The sequence below is a fragment of the Malaclemys terrapin genome, chromosome 2 (assembly GCF_027887155.1).
Source record: "Malaclemys terrapin pileata isolate rMalTer1 chromosome 2, rMalTer1.hap1, whole genome shotgun sequence".
Taxonomy (NCBI): Eukaryota; Metazoa; Chordata; order Testudines; family Emydidae; genus Malaclemys; species Malaclemys terrapin.
Genome location: NC_071506.1, coordinates 170,639,451 through 170,660,072, shown reverse-complemented (window position 1 = coordinate 170,660,072; position 20,622 = coordinate 170,639,451). Strand labels below are relative to the sequence as shown.

General features: G+C 43.8%; 1 protein-coding gene across 2 annotated transcripts in view; it reads right to left on the bottom strand.

Annotated features, from left to right (window-relative positions):
* CTNNAL1 (catenin alpha like 1) overlaps nucleotides 1-20,622 on the bottom strand; it is a 138,171-nt gene that overhangs the window by 11,590 nt on the left and 105,959 nt on the right. For both annotated transcript variants that reach the window (XM_054018540.1, XM_054018541.1), the window contains one exon: nucleotides 11,963-12,000. In XM_054018540.1, the coding sequence (XP_053874515.1) occupies nucleotides 11,963-12,000 (38 nt within the window). The remainder of the gene's footprint in view (nucleotides 1-11,962; nucleotides 12,001-20,622) is intronic.

Here is a 20,622-nt window from a genome sequence, read left to right as displayed (position 1 = left end):
TAGCCATGTTAGTCTGTATCCACAAAAACAATGAGGAGTCCGGTGGCACCTTAAACACTAACAGATTTATTTGGGCATAAACTTTCATGGGTAAAAACCCCACTTCTTCAGATGCATGGAGTTTTTAACCATGTTACTGCTTTGCTGTGTCCTAGGTTGTAGCACAGTTCAAAAACACAGATCACACACAGTTAAGCATTACCTATATTAAAGACAGAACCATGTTTTAACTCTAAAAGGGACCATAGTTCTGCAATTGAATTCTTCTCTGACATGGTTATGGTAGTATAGAGATCCCTTACTGTATGAGGTATTTATGGCACCACATAACATATTTATTGGGAGAAGGCAGCCTATTCTATCTTAAAGACAATTGACACAAATGTGCAAATAGGAGAATATTACATTGAATAGCAATACTAACAATTAAGAATGACTTTCATTTCCTGTTACTGTTCCTCATTGAGGATTTTGCTGGCTTCAGTAACCTTGCTGAAGTACCACCTTTGGGGACACAGCCCATCATCCAAGGTTGAGCACACAGAGATCTCTGCATATCTATGTCAAGCGCACACAAAAGCGTTCATACATTTTTGTAGATTTGGGTCCCAATATCCCATCCATAAGTGCATAAAAGAAAAAGTATCTTCATCAGATAATAGCAAAGCGGCGTGGCTTTGGTGCCAGGAAAGTTGCTCAACACTGATTTCTCCCTTTACAGCAGTGGTGGGAAACCTGTGGCCTGCAGGCCACATGCAGCCCATGAGAGTAATTCGCTGGCAGGCCGCGAGACAGTTTGTTTACATTGACTGTCCGCAGGCATGGCTGCCCGCAGCTCCCAGTGGCCGCAGTTCACCTTCCCGGCCAATGGCAGCTGTGGGAAGTGGCAGCCAGCATGTCCCTGCAGCTCACGCCACTTTCTGTGGCTCCCATTGGCCGGGAATGGCAAACTGCGGCCACTGGAAGCTGCGGGCGCCCATGCCTGCGGACAGTCAATGTAAACAAACTGTCTCGTGGCCCGCCAGCAGATTACCCTGATGGGCAGTGTGCGGCCCACGGTCCACAGGTTGCCTACTACTGCTCTACAGACACTGTTTGATCTATAAGGGCTTATCTACACATTGAGACTCAGGAAAGTTATTACAATTTAAAGGTGTGAAGTTAAATTACATTGTTTCATAGAGTTTAAGGCCAGAGGAAACATTAGATCTTCTTGTCTTACCTTCTGTACATCACAGCCCATTCATTTTCACCCAGATACCCCTTTATTAAGCCCAAAGACTTTAGTCTAATTAAAGCATTCAGTCTTCAGGAGGCTAACCTATGTGCCTTAGAAAGAACAGGAGAGACCAATGTGCCACCAATGCTTGAGACCCCTGTAAAGGCAGGGAATTCATTAGGTGAGAAATGTCAACATGATCCCAGCAAGCAAACCATGCTCTATGCTGCAAAGGGAGGCAAAAAACCCAAACCAAAACCCAGTGTCCCTGGCAATCTGACCTTGGGTAAAAATTCCTTCCTGACTCCAACTATGGCAAATAAGTATGATCCTGAGCATTTGAGCTAGACACATCAGTCAGGCATCTAGAAAGAGGATTCTCTGTACCACTGATCCAACCCATCTGGTGTCCCATTTCCAGCCATGGACAATCTCTGATGCTTCTAAGAAAGGTGAAAAAACCCAGAATACACCTAACCAATTGTGCATCAGGGAAAAACATTACTTCTAGGGCTGTCAAACGATTAAAAAAATAAATGAATCTCAATTAATCGCATTGTTAAACAATATTGGAATACCATTTATTAAAATATTTTTGGATGTTTTCTACATTTTCAAATACATTGATTTAAATTACAACACAGAATACAAAGTGTACAGTGCTAACTTTATATTTATTTTTGATTACAAGCATTTGCACTGTAAAAAACAAAAGAAATAGTATTTTTCAATTCACCTCATACAAGTACTGCAGAATTATGTACAAAAAATAACTGCATTGAAAAATAAAACAATGTAAAAAACTTTAGAGCCTACAAGTCCACTCAGTCCTACTTCTTGTTCAACCAATCGCTCCGACAACCAAAGTTGGTTACAATTTACAGGAGATAGTGCTGCCCGCTTCTTGTGTACAATGTCACCTGAAAGTGAGAACAGGTGTTCGCATGGCACTGTTGTAGCCGGCGTCGAAAGATATTTACATGCCAGATGTGCTAAAGATTCATATGTCCCTTCATCTTTAACCACCACTCCATAGGATATGTGTCCATGGTGATGATGGGTTCTGCTCGATAACGATCCAGAGAATGGACTGATGCACGTTCATTTTCATCATCTGAATCAGATGCCACCAGCAGAAGGTTGATTTTTTTTTTTGGTGGTTCGGGTTCTATAGTTTCCACGTCTGAGTGTTGCTCTTTTAAAACTTCTGGAAGCATGCGCCACACCTCGTTCGTCTCAGATTTTGGAAGGAACTTCAGATTCTTAAATCTTGGGTCAAGTGCTGTAGCTATTTTTAGAAATCTCACATTGGTATGTTCTTTGCCTTTTGTTAAATCTGCTGTGAAAGTGCTCTTAAAATGAACATGTGATTGGTCATCATCTGACTGCTTTAACATGAAATATATGGCAGAATGCGGGTAAAACTGAGCCGAAGACGTACAGTTCTCCCCCAAGGAGTTCAGTCACAATTTTTTTCACGAGCATCATCAGCATGGAAGCATGTCCCTCTGGAATGGTGGCCGAAGCATGAAGGGGCATACGAATGTTTAGCGTATTTGGCACTTAAATACCTCACAACACTGGCTACAGCAGTGCCATGAGAACACCTGTTCTCACTTTCAGGTGACATTGTAAATAAGAGGCAGGCAGCAGCATCTCCTGTAAATGTAAACAAACTTGTTTGTCTTAGTGATTGGCTGAACAAGAAGTAGGACTGAGTGGACTTGTAGGCTCTAAAGTTTTATATTGTTTTGTTTTTGAGAGCAGTTATGTAACAACAAAAAATCTGCATTTGTAAGTTATGCTTTCAGAATAAAGAAATTGAACTACAGTACACCTCTACCTCGATATAATGCTGTCCTCGGGAGCCAAAAAATCTTACCGCGTTATAGGTGAAATTGCGTTATATTGAACTTGCTTTGATCCACCAGAGTGCGCAGCCCCGCCCCACCCCCCCGGAGCACTGCTTTACCGCGTTATATCCGAATTCGTGTTATATCGGGTCGCGTTATACTGGGGTAGAGGTGTACTTGTATGAAGTTAATTGAAAAATAGTATTCCTTTTGTTGATTTTTAACAGTGCAAATATTTGTAATAAAAAATAATAATATAAAGTGAGCACTGTACACTTTGTATTCTGTGTTGTAATAGAAATCAATATATTTGAAAATGTAGAAAAACATCCAAAATATTTAATAAATTTCAATTGGTAGTGATTGTTTAACAGTGTGATTAATCACGATTAATTTTTTAAATTGCGATTCATTTTTTTGAGTTAATCGAGTGAGTTAACTGCGATTAATTGACAGCCCTAATTATTTCCTGACACCTGCAGATGACTGATTTGATTATCTTATCTTAACAGAACTGAAAGTGTTATGAATATGCAGAGTGCAATGCAAGCAATCCTGTTCTGCCCATGGCCCCTGAAGGAAGGGGAGGAGCAAGGGGATTCAGATTCACAGATTTCAAGGCCAGAAGGGACCTCCACAACCATCCAGCTTGACCCTCTGCACATAAAGGTCATAGAATATCTCCCAAATATATGTATTACAGCATATATTTTTTAAAAGAGATCTAATCTTGTCTTAAAAGCACTGAGCAACAGTGGATCTACCACCTCCCTAGTAAACTGTTCCAATTTTTAATTACCCTCATAACCAGGAAACTATGTCTTATTTCAAAATCGACTTTATTTAATCTCCAGCCACTGGATCTTGTGAAGCCTTTGTAAGCCAGGTTGAAAAGTCCTCCTGATATCAGATAACTTTTGCACGTGTACGTACCTAGACACAACGATCGAGTCACCACTCAACTTTCTCTTTGATAAATTGAGCTCCTTGACTAGCATCATAAATCCTGTTTGCCAGCTCCTAGTTCAATTGTGTGGCCCTCCTTTGAACTCTCTCTAGTATTTTCATATCCTCCTTGAAGCATGGACAACAGAACTGGACACAGTGTTCTAGTAGTGGTCTTGCTGTATACAGCGGAAATATCCCTTCCATGCTTCTAGTGGATATTCCCCACTTTTTATACATCCAAGGATTGCATTAGCCCCTTTTGCCACAGCATTGCTTTGACTGCTAATGTTGAGGTGATTATCTGTGATGACTGTAAGTCCTTCTGTGAGTCACTGCTTTCCCAGACAGCCTCCCATCCTCAGGTACAACATGTGTTACAACTTATTTCTCATTCAGAAATAAAGTGAACATAGTTTGCTTTAGCTTACGTGAACTAAGGCCTCTTTACTTCTGAATGAGAACATCCACACAGCTGTTTAATGCACTTTCATTTCACTCCTTTGTTTAATTAGTGTTAACTTTTCTGAGTGTCCCTGTGTAGACAAGCCACAAGTAATATGCTCTACGTGCAGGTCAAGCATGCTACTTAAAGGAGGATGCAGTCTTCTCAGATGTGAGTCTCCCATGCAGGATTTCCATTGCCTGTAAATACCACTTCCTATATGTTTTAGTTATGTAGGAGTCTTAACGTTTCACAAAGATCTGCCTAGCTGTTATTGATCACAATTTCTTCCTATTAGCACAGATACAATCAATTGCAAAGGGATAGGTGGTGGCAGGTTTCTGAAGCATGTGTGTAGTGGTGATACTCTTAGTACAGGTTACAGCTGCTTGAAAAAACTGTTTGCTGTGTGGGAATTCTGGGATTTTGAAATTTGGTTTCATCCTTAATTGGGCAGAAACATCAAAATCTCAGAATTCTTCATGAAATGAAATACTCCAAAAGTATTTTCTTTCAACTTCATCATTCTGATTTATTATAATTTGTCACGTATCTAAAAATTTAAATGTTTTGACTTTAATATTGCAATTAATAAGATAAAAAAAGTAAAAAAGTTAAAAATAGAGGTTACTTACCTGTAACTGGAAGTTCTTCAAGATGTGTGGTCCCTAAGTGTATTCCACATGTGAGTGTGCATGCATGCCATACACCCCAGTCCGGAAAGTCTAACAAGCAGTGTCCGTTGGCCCACGCATACTCAGTAGTCCTCCTCATGCTCCAGACCAAGCATGTAAGAGGAAGCGCAGGCTGAAGTCTCTCCAGTTCCTCCTCCTATCGTGAAACGAGGAGGATCTGAAGCAGAGGGGACAGAGGGCGGGTAGTGGAGTACAGATAGGGACCACACATCTCGAAGAACTTCCAGTTACAGATAAACAACCTCCATTTCTTCTTTGAGTGCCGGCACCTATGTGTATTCCACACGTGGGTGATTGACAAGGAGTGTTGAGACTGGAGAGGTGAAGGGTGAGAGGATGCCTGAACTAGCGCATAATGTTTTGTAAATGGAGCCTCTGCATATGTCCAGTATGGGTACTTCCTGCCGGGATGTTGTAAAGACAGCTTATGCTCTTGTGGAATGTGCTCTTACCTCAGGCAGAGGGAAATGTGCTAATTCATAGCACATGATGATGTAACCAGAACTCCATTAGGAGATTCTCTGAGAGGATATAGCTTGTCCTCGAGTCCATTCCACTATAGCAAGAAATAGCCTAAATGATTTTCTGACAAATGTGGTCCTCTGCAGGTAGAATGCTAAGGTGCGTCTGAGGTTGAGGGAATGAAGTCGGCCAGCCTCAGCAGAAACATGGGGTTTCAGGAATAAAATGGGTAAGCGGATAGTTTGGTTGATGTGGATTTCAGAAATAACCTTGAGGAAGAATTTAGTATGTAGGTGAAGGGAGAAAAACCGCATACGGTGGGTCTGCCAGGAGGGCTCCCATCTCACTCACCCTTCTGGTTGAGGAAATAGCAACTAGAAACATGACTTTCATGGACAGGTGCGACATGGAGCATGTTACCACATGTTCAAATGGTGGCCTGGTGAGTGCTAATAGGATGAGGTTGAGGTCACATTCAGGTGTAAGTTTTACAACTGGCAGAAAGGTCCTGACTAGGCCTTTCATAAACCTCACTGCCAGGAAGGCACTGACTGCTGCAAGATGGACCAATGGTGAGCTAATGGAAGGACTTGAGTTTTTTTAAAAACAGGAAATAATCTTAAACAACTAAGATATTTGCAGAAGTTGGAAGCGGCGGTTTATTCTGAGCCTAGGTAGACAAGCATCTCCTTTTAGCTAGGTAGCAGGTTCTAAGTCTTTCTTACTTTGAGTAAGAATAGCTTGGCCTGGTGCTGAGCAACAGTGTTCTCGTTCTGATGCCCATCCAAAACACTAGGCCATGAGGTCGAGAGGGTATGGATTGGGGTGGCTGATTCTGCACCCTTCCTGAATAAGGAAGGGGCAGATCCCGACAGGAGGATGGCTTGACATTCTCAGGAGCTACAGGAACCAAAAGTATCTGGGCCAGCTGGGCATGAGAAGAATGACTTTGGCCCTGTCCTGAGGGATGTTTCTTAAGACCTGTGGTAACAGGGGAATGGGAGGAAAGGCATATCTGAGATTGTCTGTCCATGACAACAGGAGAGCATTGCCCTGGGACTGTGACCTATAGCTCCTCTGGAGAAGTACAAGTGAAGCTTCCTGTTCATTTGGGACGTGAAGAGATCCCATTGAGCTGTTCCCCACTGAGTGAATATCTAGCTCAGTATAGAGCTGAGATCTCCCATGCATGGTTTGCAGAAAAGTATCTGCTCAGGTTATCTGTTGGGGAGTTTGGGGCATTTGGAAGGTATGTGGCTGGTACTGATGTGGTTTGTGATGCACCAGTTCCAAAGCCTGACTCCTACAAAAAGGGGAAGACATCTTGCTCTACCCTGTTTGTTTATGTAAGACCATGGTGATGTTGTCTGACATTACTTGGACATGAAGCGAATGAATGAGCGGGAGAAAAGCCCTGCATGCCAGGTGGACTGCTCTCAGTTCCAGTAGATGAACGTGCAGTCTGGCCTCCCAGATAATCCAAGTGCCAGGTTCAATCTCCTGGTAAGAGAGATGCTGACCATGGTGGGAAAAGTCACTCTGGTGTTGATGTGATTCTGGTCTGGTGAGTAGATTGACTAGAGCCAGGCCAGTGGGCAGTGTAGATGAAGCCTGCTGAACGGTGTGTCATAAGTACAGGAGGCCACATGAACTAGAAGAGAAAGGGACATCCTGACCATAGTCCTTGGTCTGCAAGTCATCAGTGCTATCAGATTGCTCATTAACTAAAATCTTTCTATGGGGAGGAAAGCTCTTGTTGCAATGGAGTCCAGTGTCACTCTGATAAAGTTTATCATCTGTGTGGGTGTTAAAGCAGACTTTTCTTTGTTTAAACAGACACCCAACGCTTCTAGGAGATGTAGAAAGAACAAAGATGCTGATCTGAACTCATAGATGCAATGACCTACTACGAGCCAATCGCTGAGATATGGGAAAACTGTGTAACCCTGACATTTCATTTTGGCTGCCACCATAAAGAAGACCTTTGTAAATACTTTGGGTGCTGTTGCTAGTCCAAAGGGAAGGTCTCTGAACTGCAAATGTTCCTGACCCACTCGAAACCAAAAGGAACTTTCTGTGGGACAGATGAATATCTACATGGAAATAGGCATCCTTCATGTTGCTTGCCACAAACCACATTTCCTCCTGTAGAGAGGGGATTATTGATGCTAGTCTACCCATCTTAAATTTGGCTTTCGAATAAAGGTGCTCAGTTGTTGAAGGTCCAGAATGTGTCTCCACCCTCCGTCTTTTGGGGGACTAAAAATAAGGGGTATAGAACCCTCTCCCTTGATACTGAGGTGGCACTTGTTCTATTACCTCTTGTTTGGAGGTAGACTCCCTCCTCCTACACCTCATGAGAATGGTCCCTGAAGGGGGACCAGGAAGGGTTTTGTGAGGAGGGAGGGAGGGAAACTCTACAGCAGGGGTCTCAAACTCAAATGAGCATGAGGGCCACATGAGGACTAGTACATTGGCCCGAAGGCCGCATTACTGACACCTCCCCCCCCGCCACCCTCGGCCCTGCCCCCACTCCACCCCTTCCATGAGGCCCCACCCCTTCCATGAGGCCCCGCCCCGTCCCGCCTCTTCCCACCCCTTTTCTTCCCCCATTCCAACCCCTTCCCCGAAATCCCCACCCCAACTCTGCCCATGGAAGGATCAACCATGTGTATGTGGGGGAGCAGGAGGGGGACTCCATGGCATCGGGTAGCAATGGTCCCTGGGAAGTCATATTTGGGAGGTTGGCATTCAGAGCTCTTTGACTGTTTATCAGGACTCAGCTCTCTATGAGGAGATGAACCAGCTAGGGTGTCCAACTCATCCGAATCTAAGAACTCTGTCTGCACTGCTCGGGCCAATGGTTACAGAGGGTGGATGCTCTTGCCCAGGGGCTGGAGAGGGGATTGTTCTTTGCTACAACAGAGGACTTAACTGCATCAGTGACATGTGTGTCTCAGGATGACCAGGCAAAGCGTAGGTGTCCACATGACCAGCTGTTCAGGGCATTCTAATGGTCAGGATCAATAATTCCAATACATTCTGGAAGTTGGGCAGTCCTTGAAGGGCAGGCTGGTACCAAGGAACAACCAGGTCCAGCAGTTCTGGATGGAGCCAACAGATATCAGTCCTTGTGTTTTGGAGCTGGTGCCACCAACGTATTGACAGATCCTTTTCCTTGTGCGCTTTACCCTCCAGCCTGGGGATCTTTTGCGGTCCTGGACCAACACGATCCATACGCAAAGACTCACCCATCCTGAATGGGTTTGGGGAGGAATCCCTTCTTTTATGGGCAGATTTGGATGAGGATCTGTCCTTCCGACCATGTGAGTGGCTCCCTACACTCATGGGAAGCCCAGGCAGAAGAGACCTTAGGCTTCGCTGTTGTAGGCTCCACTCCTAAGTATGTACTTGAAGGAGTGCTGCTCGTCTAATGGGGCCGATGTACAAGGTGGCCTCCCTGGCCCAGATCAGAGTGAGGCCTCACAGACTTCTCCTTAAGGTGTTTCCTTAATCAAAGCTCATGAACTTTGCAGGTTTGTGGTGGAAACGAGTGACAAATGTTGCACTTCGCAGCAATATGCATCTCACCCAAGCTGTAGAGAGAGCTTTGGTGATCATCGCTCAGAGAAGGAGCAAGGACAGGAGACACAGTTCATGAATGCGGGGACTCTCGGCATAGTCCTACACCAGGACGAGGAAGTCCCTGGTATAGGGAAATAACTATTTACACTAACTCTACTAATTTAAAAATTATTTATACATTTATTTGCAGACTACTAAGGATAAAAGCAAGAAAAATCTGTGGACACAGGGATTCCAATTCAGGCCATGAAGTGGTCAGAAGGAACTGGAGAGGCGTTAGCCCACATTGCCTCTTATGTCCTCAGTCTGAAGCATGAGCAGAACTACTGCATACTGGTTAGAATTTCCAGACTCAGGCAGGTGGTGTGCATGTGCCCATGTGTGGAATACACATAGGGACCAGCACCTGAAGAAGAACAAAATGTCTGACTACTTCCCATGACAGTTTCAGTGTGTTTCTGTGAAATATTTTATTTTTGTCAAATCAGCATTTTCCAACAGGAAACTGTTCTGTTGGAAAATGTTTGACCGGGTCTACTTCAGCTATGAATCTGTCCCAATCTCCCTCCTTTTCTATAGCATTTCTATACTCCGCCTCCGCTTATCCCCCTTTTTAAGTGCTTTTTCCCCTCCCCCAACCACACACATATTTTTCTTCCCTATTCTTTATACTACTTTTGCCTGTTGGTGTTTGTTCTCGAGCAGTGTGGGTGCAGAGCCGGCAATGGGGAACCAACCAGAATTATTCAATTTCTTTCTATATCAAGCTTTTTACACATGAAGCTGCCTCAGAGGGAACTAGGATTTTGGCTAGTAAACAGGGCCATCCTTAGGCATAGGCGGCTGCATAGGGCACCCGGAAATTTGGGGCACCCCTGGTCTTAGTGTCCACCCTCCTGCCTCTTCCTATCCCTGTTCTGACCCTTCCTGCAGGCTCCCACAGCTAGCTGCTCCAGCCTGGTGACTCTTACTCCGGAGGAGATCTAGGCCTTGGCTACACTTCAGAATTCACAGCGCTGCCGCGGCAGGGGCAGGGCCTGGGGCAGAGCAAGGGTGGAGTATGGGTGGGGCCACAGGCAGAAGAGGTGGGCTGGGGAGCTAGCCGCCTCAAGCGGCAGCTTTACCCACCATCCATGACAGCAGGTAAGAGTGAGTCGGCTCCCGCACACCCAGCGTGCACTGCAGTGTCCTTAGGCAGGGGCCATATTTAGAGAGCCGAATGCGCTGGTGCTGCGCATTCTGCGTGAGGGAGAGGGTACGGGGGTCTCTGCGGGGAACTGTGACTCTCCGCCACTGTGAGGTGGGCCGGGCAGCTCGGTATCCTTTGCTGCCTCCCCCATCCCCCCCACTGGGCTGCGAGCCCAGGCTGCTGTCGGGTATGGGCACCAGCTTAATAATACTGCGTAGTGCCCCATAAATCCTAAGGACGGCCATGCTAATAAAAAATAAACAGGAAAGTGTCAATTTATCTTCACAATACTCAACAATGCAACCTCCTTACTCTTTCTTGACCTCTCAACTCTTTTTCCCTCCTGAAATGCTCTGCTCTATAATGCCAGCTGAGAATCAAAGGGAAATGAACAAGAGCTTTCAAAGACAGCCGAGCAGTATGATTTATATCCCAAAACCAAAGGCTACATAGATAGTTCTTCTGGGGACAAACTATACATCAGTAATCACTGAACCAGTTAACCAAAAAAATTCTAGTCTTCTCCCCTTATTATCTACTCTTCCAGAAGGTGACATTCACTCCTTTGCAAAAGGCCCAGCATAGCACCACTTAAATCCCAAGTAAGCCCTTAAGTAGGCTCAAGAATGAACCAATTTTATCTTTAAGGTACTTTACCCTTAATGAAAAGGTATAACAACAGTTAAAGTACTGCTTCTGAAACTGCTGCAGAACCATTCAAAGAAGGCTGAAGAAGAACAGGCGATTATGCCATACCACCAACTCCTCAATGCTACAGGTTTAGAAAGGGGATCAGGGAAAGAGAAAATAAAGTTGGAGATAATATTATCATTTCCCTTCCCCCATGAGAGGACTAATATGTGTAATATGTTATTTTGTTATTTTTATGACTATATAACAGTAATACGAACAGGACTTACTAGATGGTTTACCAGCAGATGGATATTTTCAGAAACTAGTGTATTATATACTCTAGATTGATCTGTTGACCTATTGTGCAGCATTAGTAATAAACTGATTTAGCACATAAAAAATGACATAATAAAGTCTGAATGAAAAAACAATTTTATTTACAGACAGTAGAGCCTTGCTAGCATGGACACCTCCTAGTATGCACAAACAAGTCAATCTCTCCTTCAATAAAAGAGTTACTAGCTCAGACAATAGTGTACGGAGGTGTCCGGTTACAAAACCTATTTTTACAATATATTACAGTGCAGTCATGATACTGTAATAATAAATGTACTATGGTACATCTTGTAAAAATAAAGACATTCTGTACATTTCAAACTATAATTAATTAAAATGAAGATAGAATTGTAAAGTAAATAACAAAAGCATATTTTATGATGAATTACCCTGGCTTTTTAAAATGTTTACTCTTTTACTAACTAATTCACAAAATCCAGTAACTCACAAAGGGCCATACAATCAAGGTGTGCATTAACAAGGTTTTATTGTCTGTATCTTTACAAAGCAGTTAATACACGAGCAATATGCAAGTTGTAGGGGTCATATAGTTATCAACAGATGCACAACAACAAAAAAGTAACAATCCACAAAACTTACCCCTGGCCTGGGAAGTGATAGGTAGGCACGCTTCTCTCCTACGAACAATATAAGAATATTTGTATGCAGATTTTAATGAATACCATAATACTTCTAGTTTCACTCTCCCTTCACTTTAAATTATAAAAGAAACTTACTTATCTGTAATCCTCTCTGAAGTTCACTCAGAATTTCCACTCTTTATCTTGTGCTTCCAGAGACAGACAAGCCAGGAATTCCCCTATTCTTAAGATTTTTAACCCTCAGTCACTGATAGCTGAGCATAAGCCCCTTCCCTTTCATGCCTTTCTGACTTCTAGTGCCTCTAGACCCTTCCAGTCAAATCTGAAATATACAGGAATCAGAACTACTTGGAAAAAAAAAAAAAAAAAAAAACCAACAGCATCTCCACCTCAGCCAAGGAGAAGGCAGGCAAAAGAATGGAAAAAATTAATAAAAACAACACCTCACTTCAAAAACAGAACCCCAAACTGAGGTGGGTGCATGAGTGGGAATCCTGCGAGATGATATCTACAAAGAAGAATTATGAGTAACTAATTCCTTTCTTTAAAAGGTACCATCATCACAGGTTACCCACTCCTGGAAATAATAAAAAGACAATCAAGAAACTGAAATCTTAATATAAAAATAAGTAATAAATATGGGTGCACAGGCACACTTAAAATGTGGCATATGCAGAACATATGGTATTGTGATATGTTTTACTGACATAAGTCTGGAATGGCTGCATCACTCAGCAGCAGTGAAGCCCTCTGTGAGCTATGGAAGGTTGGCCCAAATAAGTGCCAATAAAACCTTTATGATACACTGCACTAATGTATATCTGTATATGCCACATATTTTGTAGAAAAAACTATTTTAGACGCGTGTTTAAGAGAATTTTAGAATTTTTTTATTGGAACTATTTCTTTCATTTCCTGAGAAGTCAGGTGCCTTGGTCATTCTGAGTACAACTGAACAAAAGAGTCAGAGGGAGAGAAAAAAAAATTAAAATACATTTAAACTACATCAAAGTGAGCTAAGGAGCTTTCCCACAGATAAACATGTCACAAAAGGGGGACTGTGCCATGTGCTGACAATCTTGCATAGCATCTTCAGCTACTGCGGACCTATATTTTTCAAAATTCCATTAAACTTGAATTTTTACTCTGATCCTAAGATAGAAGAGCTGTGATGTATCTCTTGTTTAACTAGAAACATTGACGAATAAGCTACTCCCTGACAGCACAGACTCCTTCAGTTCTATGGGTATGTGGCTACAATAATATACTTCCATGTCATTCTGGCTCACAGAAAGTACAATGGGAGAAGAGGAATATTCACAGGACACCTCAAGTACTGATCCTCTGCACGACACATGGCCTTAGGTGTCCTGCAAAGGTCTGTGTCTTCAGGGGAAAATAAAAATTTGAATCCATTTCAAGAAAGTAAAGAGCTCTGCTCACTTGAGGTGCAAGTACTAAGAGATGGCCCAAAAACATGGAGACTGAGATGAAAAGAACAAAGACAACAACAGGAGAAGTGTCAAAACTTGCCATAGTTCTGGTTAAAAATAATTTTGTGAAGGTTAGAAGGTGGGAAACACTAGAAGACCTTGTGGAAGGGTTCCTAAACCCCAATCACTCCAAGAAGTCACTGTACATTTCATCTATTAGGAGATGTGTCCATGGTTCAGCAGACTGGTGGAACCTTCTAGAAACAGTGCCAGTTGGGGAAGCCCACATGTCTTTTGAATGTTTGAAGCCATAAGGATAGCAAAGTATAAAAATGGGGAAATGGCAACACAACCGTCTCAATTCCTTCCAACTGCAGTAGAGTACAGATCTGGAAAGCATGCCTGGTCTTTCACCAGACCTAGCTAAAAAAAAATCTTTTTGCATTTGTAAATAGTTAGTATTTGTTTTTTATAGTTTTAGTAATTTTAGGAAGTTTTAGTGAGAAAACACTTAGCTAGTATTTTAGGCCCTTAAGATGCTTTTTTGTGCACCTGCTAGTAAGAGAGATCAAGCTCTACAGGTTATACCTCTTGCCCAGCGGTTTTTTGAGTCTCAGATGCAACTCTCTGGAAAAGGCGTGGTCCTCCTCATGCTATTTCATAGGTAAGAGCTACATCTGGAGGGCAAGGAAAGAGGCAGAAAATGCCTGCAGGTAGTCTTATTGCCTTGGCAGCAAAGCTCAAGTTCAGAGGCTCTCAGCGCCACAGGTTCTGTGCAGGACCAATGAGAGCCTCTTTGGCTCCCAGCACATCTCCAGGGTTTAAGACAAGGCATCTAAAATTGGCACTGACATCTGAAACGGGAAGCAAGACAGATTCAACAAGTAAGAATCTGACCAGTGGATCCAAAGGCCAGCTGGAACACAGGATAAGTATGTCCACACTATCATTGCTTTATTCCCCTTCCATTTCCATCAGTTATGAAGGGTCCACAAACATCTGAGGGTTTTCCTCCTAAATCTCTTTCTCAGAGCAACAAGCATGCTCATGTTCCCCAGGTTCGATGTCACACTTTTCAAAAGCTCATGGTGGGCTCTTGTATCACCCTGGGGAAGTTCTGCTATCACCTCATCGGGCGAAGATGATGAGGAGGCAGGTACAGGTGGGGCAGCCAACTCCACCGCTTCTGTCAGGGGAGCATCAGCCAAGGCTGGCTGTTCCTGGGGAGCTTGCTCCAACTCTGCGTCCACGTCAGGGGGCGGGTGGGAGACTGTCGCCAATCGTCTTTCAAATGCCCCTAAAACCAACCGATGCCCTTGCGATGGATGGAGAAACCAAGAGGCCGGCCACTGGCCCTGGGGTTATGCGGCTATTGGTGGCCCAGAAGGGAATGCTGACGTCTCCAGTGGGTGACCTTGGCCTGCAGGCAGGTCTTCCTCCTCGCTGTCATAGCCTGAGGAGGGAGAGACTTGTCTGGGGGCCCAGAACAGTACTGAGGCCTCCTGTCTATCCCATTCCTATCAGCTCTCTCCGCAGACCTCCATTGGGGATCTGCATAGACATGAAGGCTCTTGGTGCCATGAAGGCTCTTGGTGCCATGACTCCAGTGACCAGTGTTGGCGTCTGGCAGATTGGCGACAGTACCCTGGTGATCAACGCATCACGCTTTGAGAATGGTGCCGTTCCACAGGGAGCGGGAGCAAGAGGATAGATGTCTCGGAGATGTCAATGTGCTCGCAGTGATCTGTATTGTCAATCCAGAGACCGATGACAAGGCTCCAGGGACTGGCACCTTGACCCTCTGGAGTGGTGCCGAGGACTGAGAGACCGACTCGGGCGCTCCCGACCTGGGGCTCTGGGGACTGGTGACATGCCTCTGCAGATCTGCGCCAGACCGCCAGCGATCGATACCGGGACCCCGAGGAATGCTGCCTAAAGTCCAGGGACCAACGCTGGGAACTCTATCAGGTAAACTGACCTGCATCTGGGGGCTGGTGGCACTGTTCAGAAGAGTGCTGATGGGGCATCCCCTGCAGTGGAGAGTGGTGCCGCGCTGATGGAGACCACTGGAAGGGTTCCAGGGCATGTTCACCTCTCGAACGGGGTACCTTCACTAACCGATGTGGGCAGCACTGAAAGAGACAGTATGTTCTTAGTGGCCTGAAAGGCCTCCAGCATGGATGGCACTGCCAGGTGCTGAGTGCCTCTGCCAGTTTCCGTGGTGGTGGTGGGGTTTGAAAGTGGGTTTGACAGCTCAATGGGAGCTGGAGCCTGGCTAACGTCTGGAGGGGAAGAGCTGCCCCGCGCAGGTCTTTGCTCTCCTCCCACTCTCTCCTTCCTTTTCCGGGATGTAGGAGAATGCCCTCTCCTAGCTTTTCTTTACTTTTTAGCTTGTACCGGGGATGGGGATCAGCACTGGTTGGAGGTCGGTGCTGGCAGTGTGCTCTGCACTGAGGCCACAATGCTTGGATCAGAGTCTGATCTTGTTGGCTCCGAGGCTGGTGCAAGGGCTGACTCCATAAGGAGTGCTCGGAGACCAATGGCCTGCTCCTTTTTGTTCTGCAGCCTGAAGCTCTTGCAATGTGACACTTGTCACTCATGTGGGTTTCCCCTAAACACTTCAGGCAGCTTTTATGGGGGATCGCTGACTGGCACAAGTTTTTTTGCAGCAGTCACAAGGCTTGAAGCACGGGGACCACGGCATGCCCTGTCTCTAGGCTAAGTCCCGCATGGGACTAACTAATTCTAACTTAACACTAAGGGAACTATTAACTATACAACTTTAACAACTATATACAACAAATTTGCTACTAAGCACAACTGAAATAGGAAAGCTTGCCGGGGCAAGGAGATGTTCCAGCACCGTCACTGGCAGTAAGAAGGAAGTGAGGGAGGGGGAACCGGCAGCACCCCTTATACTGGTGCATACGCGTGCCACTCCAGCGGGCACCAGAGCCAAACCCCTACAGATACCACTAAGGGAAAAACTTCCAGCACTGGGGCATGTGGGGAGCACACACACCTACAACGTAATGGACATGAGCAAGCACTCAAAGAAGAACTTAAGAGAAGCGCAAGAGACAAAGCTGATTTTGTAAGTTAAGTTTTCCTTGTGACACATGGTTAATAAAACAGAATGCTTACATCATGTATGGTTATTAAGACATAGTTCTAGCTATGGGGTATAAAGTAACAAAAAGGACACTGATGCCATGACAAGGCCACCTCAGAAGGCAAGGCATATATGTATACCCACAGCTAGATGACTGGCCAATCCCAAGTAGTTCTAACATTCCATGAGGACAACTTGCTATTTATTTAAAAAGTTGGGCCAAGAGATTAACTGAGGGAAAAAATCCTGCATTACCCTAACTCAGAGAATCATCTTCACTCGGATAATTTTGGATTTGATACAAGCCAGGCACTCCTACCAGAGGACAGAGGTACTTCAAAATATGTAAGGCTAGAAACACTGACAGGTAACATGTCAACCAGTGGTGTTTTTCCGTGGACTGACAGGCCTCAAGACTTAAAGCACTTATGCAACTCCTTATGCTTGATTAAGAATGAGGCCCTGAAGCATAGGTTAGTGCAATAATACATCCCCAATGTAGATAACATATCTCTTCTGCTGCTGATACTCCAAAAGGTGTCAACTCTTTCCACTGGGAGAATCAATGGAGCAACATCCTGAAGAACGCAACCTCCACTAACAATGATCGATTGTCTCAGATGCTCAAGTCTGGGCTGCTCACTGAAAAACTGACTTCAGGAAGCACAGATACTGGAATACCCAGGAGGATAAAATATACAATCTGAAAGCTGCAGGCAGTCAGATCGTCCCTCAAGTCCAGGTAGCTCTGCAAAAGGACATTACATTGTGTAGAAGTGGTGCCTAAACCATCAGATACATCCCATAGTTCATCTGGCATGGAAACACATCCTCATGGACCAGCTCAGGCAAAATCTTCAAGATAAACAGTCTTTGTTGGTCTCTAACTGCTTCAAAACTTAATTGCTCAGGTCAAATTTAAGACATCTTGCTAAATCACAGAACACTATCTAGTTCTGTCTGTTAAAAAGATTTCTATTTATGTGAGTAACTGTGGACAAAAATCTCTCTCCAACCACAGCCCCATATCTCAATCTCGGAGTACTTATTATACCTCTCATCCATGAGACTGTTCGTATCTTCTATAAAAGATGCACCTTACAGCCATCTGAGCTCACAATCCAGAAGTAGAAAACAAGAGCATGCTTGGTCATCTTGTAGAGAAATACTTTATTAATGGACTATAAGTGAATAGAATCGCTCTGGTGAAAGACAAATACCCACCTTGGACTTAAACTTAGTGCTCACTGGGGTAATGAAACTCCTTTTTGGATCCACAGCTTACTGCCTTAACAAATGTGAAAAAGGTGAGCAAGCTCCAAGGTCTTATGGCTGACCCTTCTTTTACAATCTTCACTGCATGACAAAGTGGTCCTTCACCTACAACCAAAATTCCTTCCAAAAGTGGTGGCTGATTAACACGGTAATCGCACTACAAGTCGGCCAGCTTTCTTTCCAGGACCATACTTCCATCAAGGAGAAGCCAAGTTACCCACACTAGAGGTGAAGTAGGCATCAGGGCACTAACTGTCTTCCTAAACAGATCAAAAGAACACAGAAAATCATTCAGGTGTTTCATTGCCCCAACATCTGTCCAAGTGAACCAATCTCTACACTGAAGAGTGTTATAAATTAGCAAATGTTCTGGATGACATCTCAGGTATGCCAAGCTGTCTGATTAAAAGGGCCACAGTACGATGGGGAAAGCAGGTACAAAGCACCAAGAAAGAAAACCATCAAAGAAGCTATCATAGTAGCACCAAGAATCCCAGTTCAAACGTGTAAAATACTGAGGTCTCCTTGGTGCTATGCACGAAATCTCAAAGTGACAAGCTGAAAACCCTTGATGTCAGAGGAAAATGGAACATGGGCACATTGAGACTGTCTCAGCATAGCCACAAGTATACTGAGACCCCAAAATGGAAGCTTTTGCATGCATGCGCACTTACATACACACAACCATCAACAAAGGAACTGAGTGGGAGAAGAGTGTAAACAAAAATAAGGAAAACAGTGGCAAACATCAGAAGAGAAGAAACAAAACCAACATACAGCTTAAGTGAGGAGCGTCTTTGCTGACTGTACTCAAAAAACCGGCATGAAGACTCTAGAAGGGCATTGATAGTTGAAAAAGGCACAAAAGTGAGGCACTCAACTACCAGTGCCTAAGAAGGGCAAAATGCTACGAGCTAGGAGTTTCCAGCCTGTCTTGTGGTGGAAGATAAAAACTTATGAGTGAGAATTCTGTGTGCATTTTGTTGCCAAGGTAGGTGCAGGTGAGATTATTCTCAGAAACTTTTTTTTAAGCCACTAGATGCAAGATCATGTCTTCCAAAGGCAAAATTATTCAAGCCCAAGATAAGTCATCTTTGACAAGGAGATCACTCACATGAATTTATTCATGGATTTTATATCTATAATATGAGTTGTGTATACACAAAATATTTTATATTTACATGTATTCGATCATTTTGGGATCCAGCTGTCAATAAAATTATCAAAATGAATATACACCATACCTTGGTTCTTCTTTCTCTTTACCTTCCTTTATTCCATTCTCTCTCTCTCTACTGATTTTTTTTCCCTTTGTCTTTTTCAATTTTTATCATTTCACCTTTCCTTTCTTCTTCCATCTTCCTTGTTATTGTTCCACCTTCTAATAGTTCTATCATTATTTTCCCCTCAGTTTCTTCCAGTCTCTTTCTTTTCACTTTGTCCTTGTGTCATCCTCCTTTCCCACCACATGCTATCTCAATACTACCCCCCAGGTTTCTCCCTGCTCCTTCAGTCTCTGTTCCTTCCAAAACTACTACCTTTGCTTGCCTTCACCACTCTCCTCCCCCACAAATCCGAACATCTAATCAACTCTCTCAAATCACATGGAGAAAGGAGGACAGAGCGGGGACCACTAAAGGGAAAGATATTCTTTTACACTTCTCAAGGCATGGGGAACTGTCAAAGGATTCTTCTTTGCACACCACAGAGCAGAGGGAGATTGAAGAAGGGGAAAATGCTTTGCTCACTTGCTCCCTTTCCCTCAATGAGAAAGACATCTACTGACTGCAATGGTTGGATCAGGCACTCTGTTCTAGGGCAGATTGAGCTCAACTCTCCCTTACTCATAAAACAACTGTTTGGTAGGGACAGTCCTGCAGACCAATGATGCAGTAATTCTCTCATGAGGTATATGCAGCCCTGCAAAAGACTGTTTATCATAAAAACAATTAGCCAAATTTAACCTAGGTGTAAACTGGAATAACTCCACTGAAATAAATGGAGTTGCATCTTCCTACCTCCAGGGTGTATTTGGCCCCTTTTATTGAAGGCTTTCTATTTAATCTATGTCAATTATCAAATCTTAGTTTGCAAAGTGCATAGCTTGCTAATACTTTTAATAAACACTGATGTAAAATCAATTGCATACCTGCTTATCCAAACAACAGATGAGACAAACACATTTTGAATCAACAACATAGAAAATGCTTACTTTATTAGATGTGCTAAGAACATTCGGTTGCCCTTCAGTGTTTGTCAACAGCAAAGGTTTCTTTCTCTCAGGCTTTTAAATACTAGTTCTATCATACTCTCCATATCAAATCCAAATGTTTTAGAGGGACAATACAAAATTACAGTATTTTAAAAACTCTGAATTTCAGAATTAAGGAGAAAAGGCACTATCTTCCTACATTTTTATCTTCTATTATACAGACTCAATCATATTCCTCATAAGAGCAAAGTATTTCTCACATTTGTACTAAGTAAAATAAAGATGACTTTACCAATCTCAGTTTTAGAATAAGTAGTATAATTTACAATGGGAAACAAGATCATATGCTCAGGGCCGGCTCCAGGCACCAGCCCAGCAAGCAGGTGCTTGGGGTGGCCAACGGAGAGGGGTGGCACGTCCGGCTCTTCGGCGGCGAGTCCCTTACTCCCTCTTGGAGTGAAGGACCAGCCGCCAAAGACTGAAGCGGCGGCAGTAGGGCTGCCGCCGAAGTACCGCAGATCGTGATCGCGGCTTTTTTTTTTTTCCCTCTCTCTCTTTTTGGGTGCTATAAACATGTAGAAATACGTCCCTTGCTGCACCTGTAGAACAGGAATAGCCAATATCTA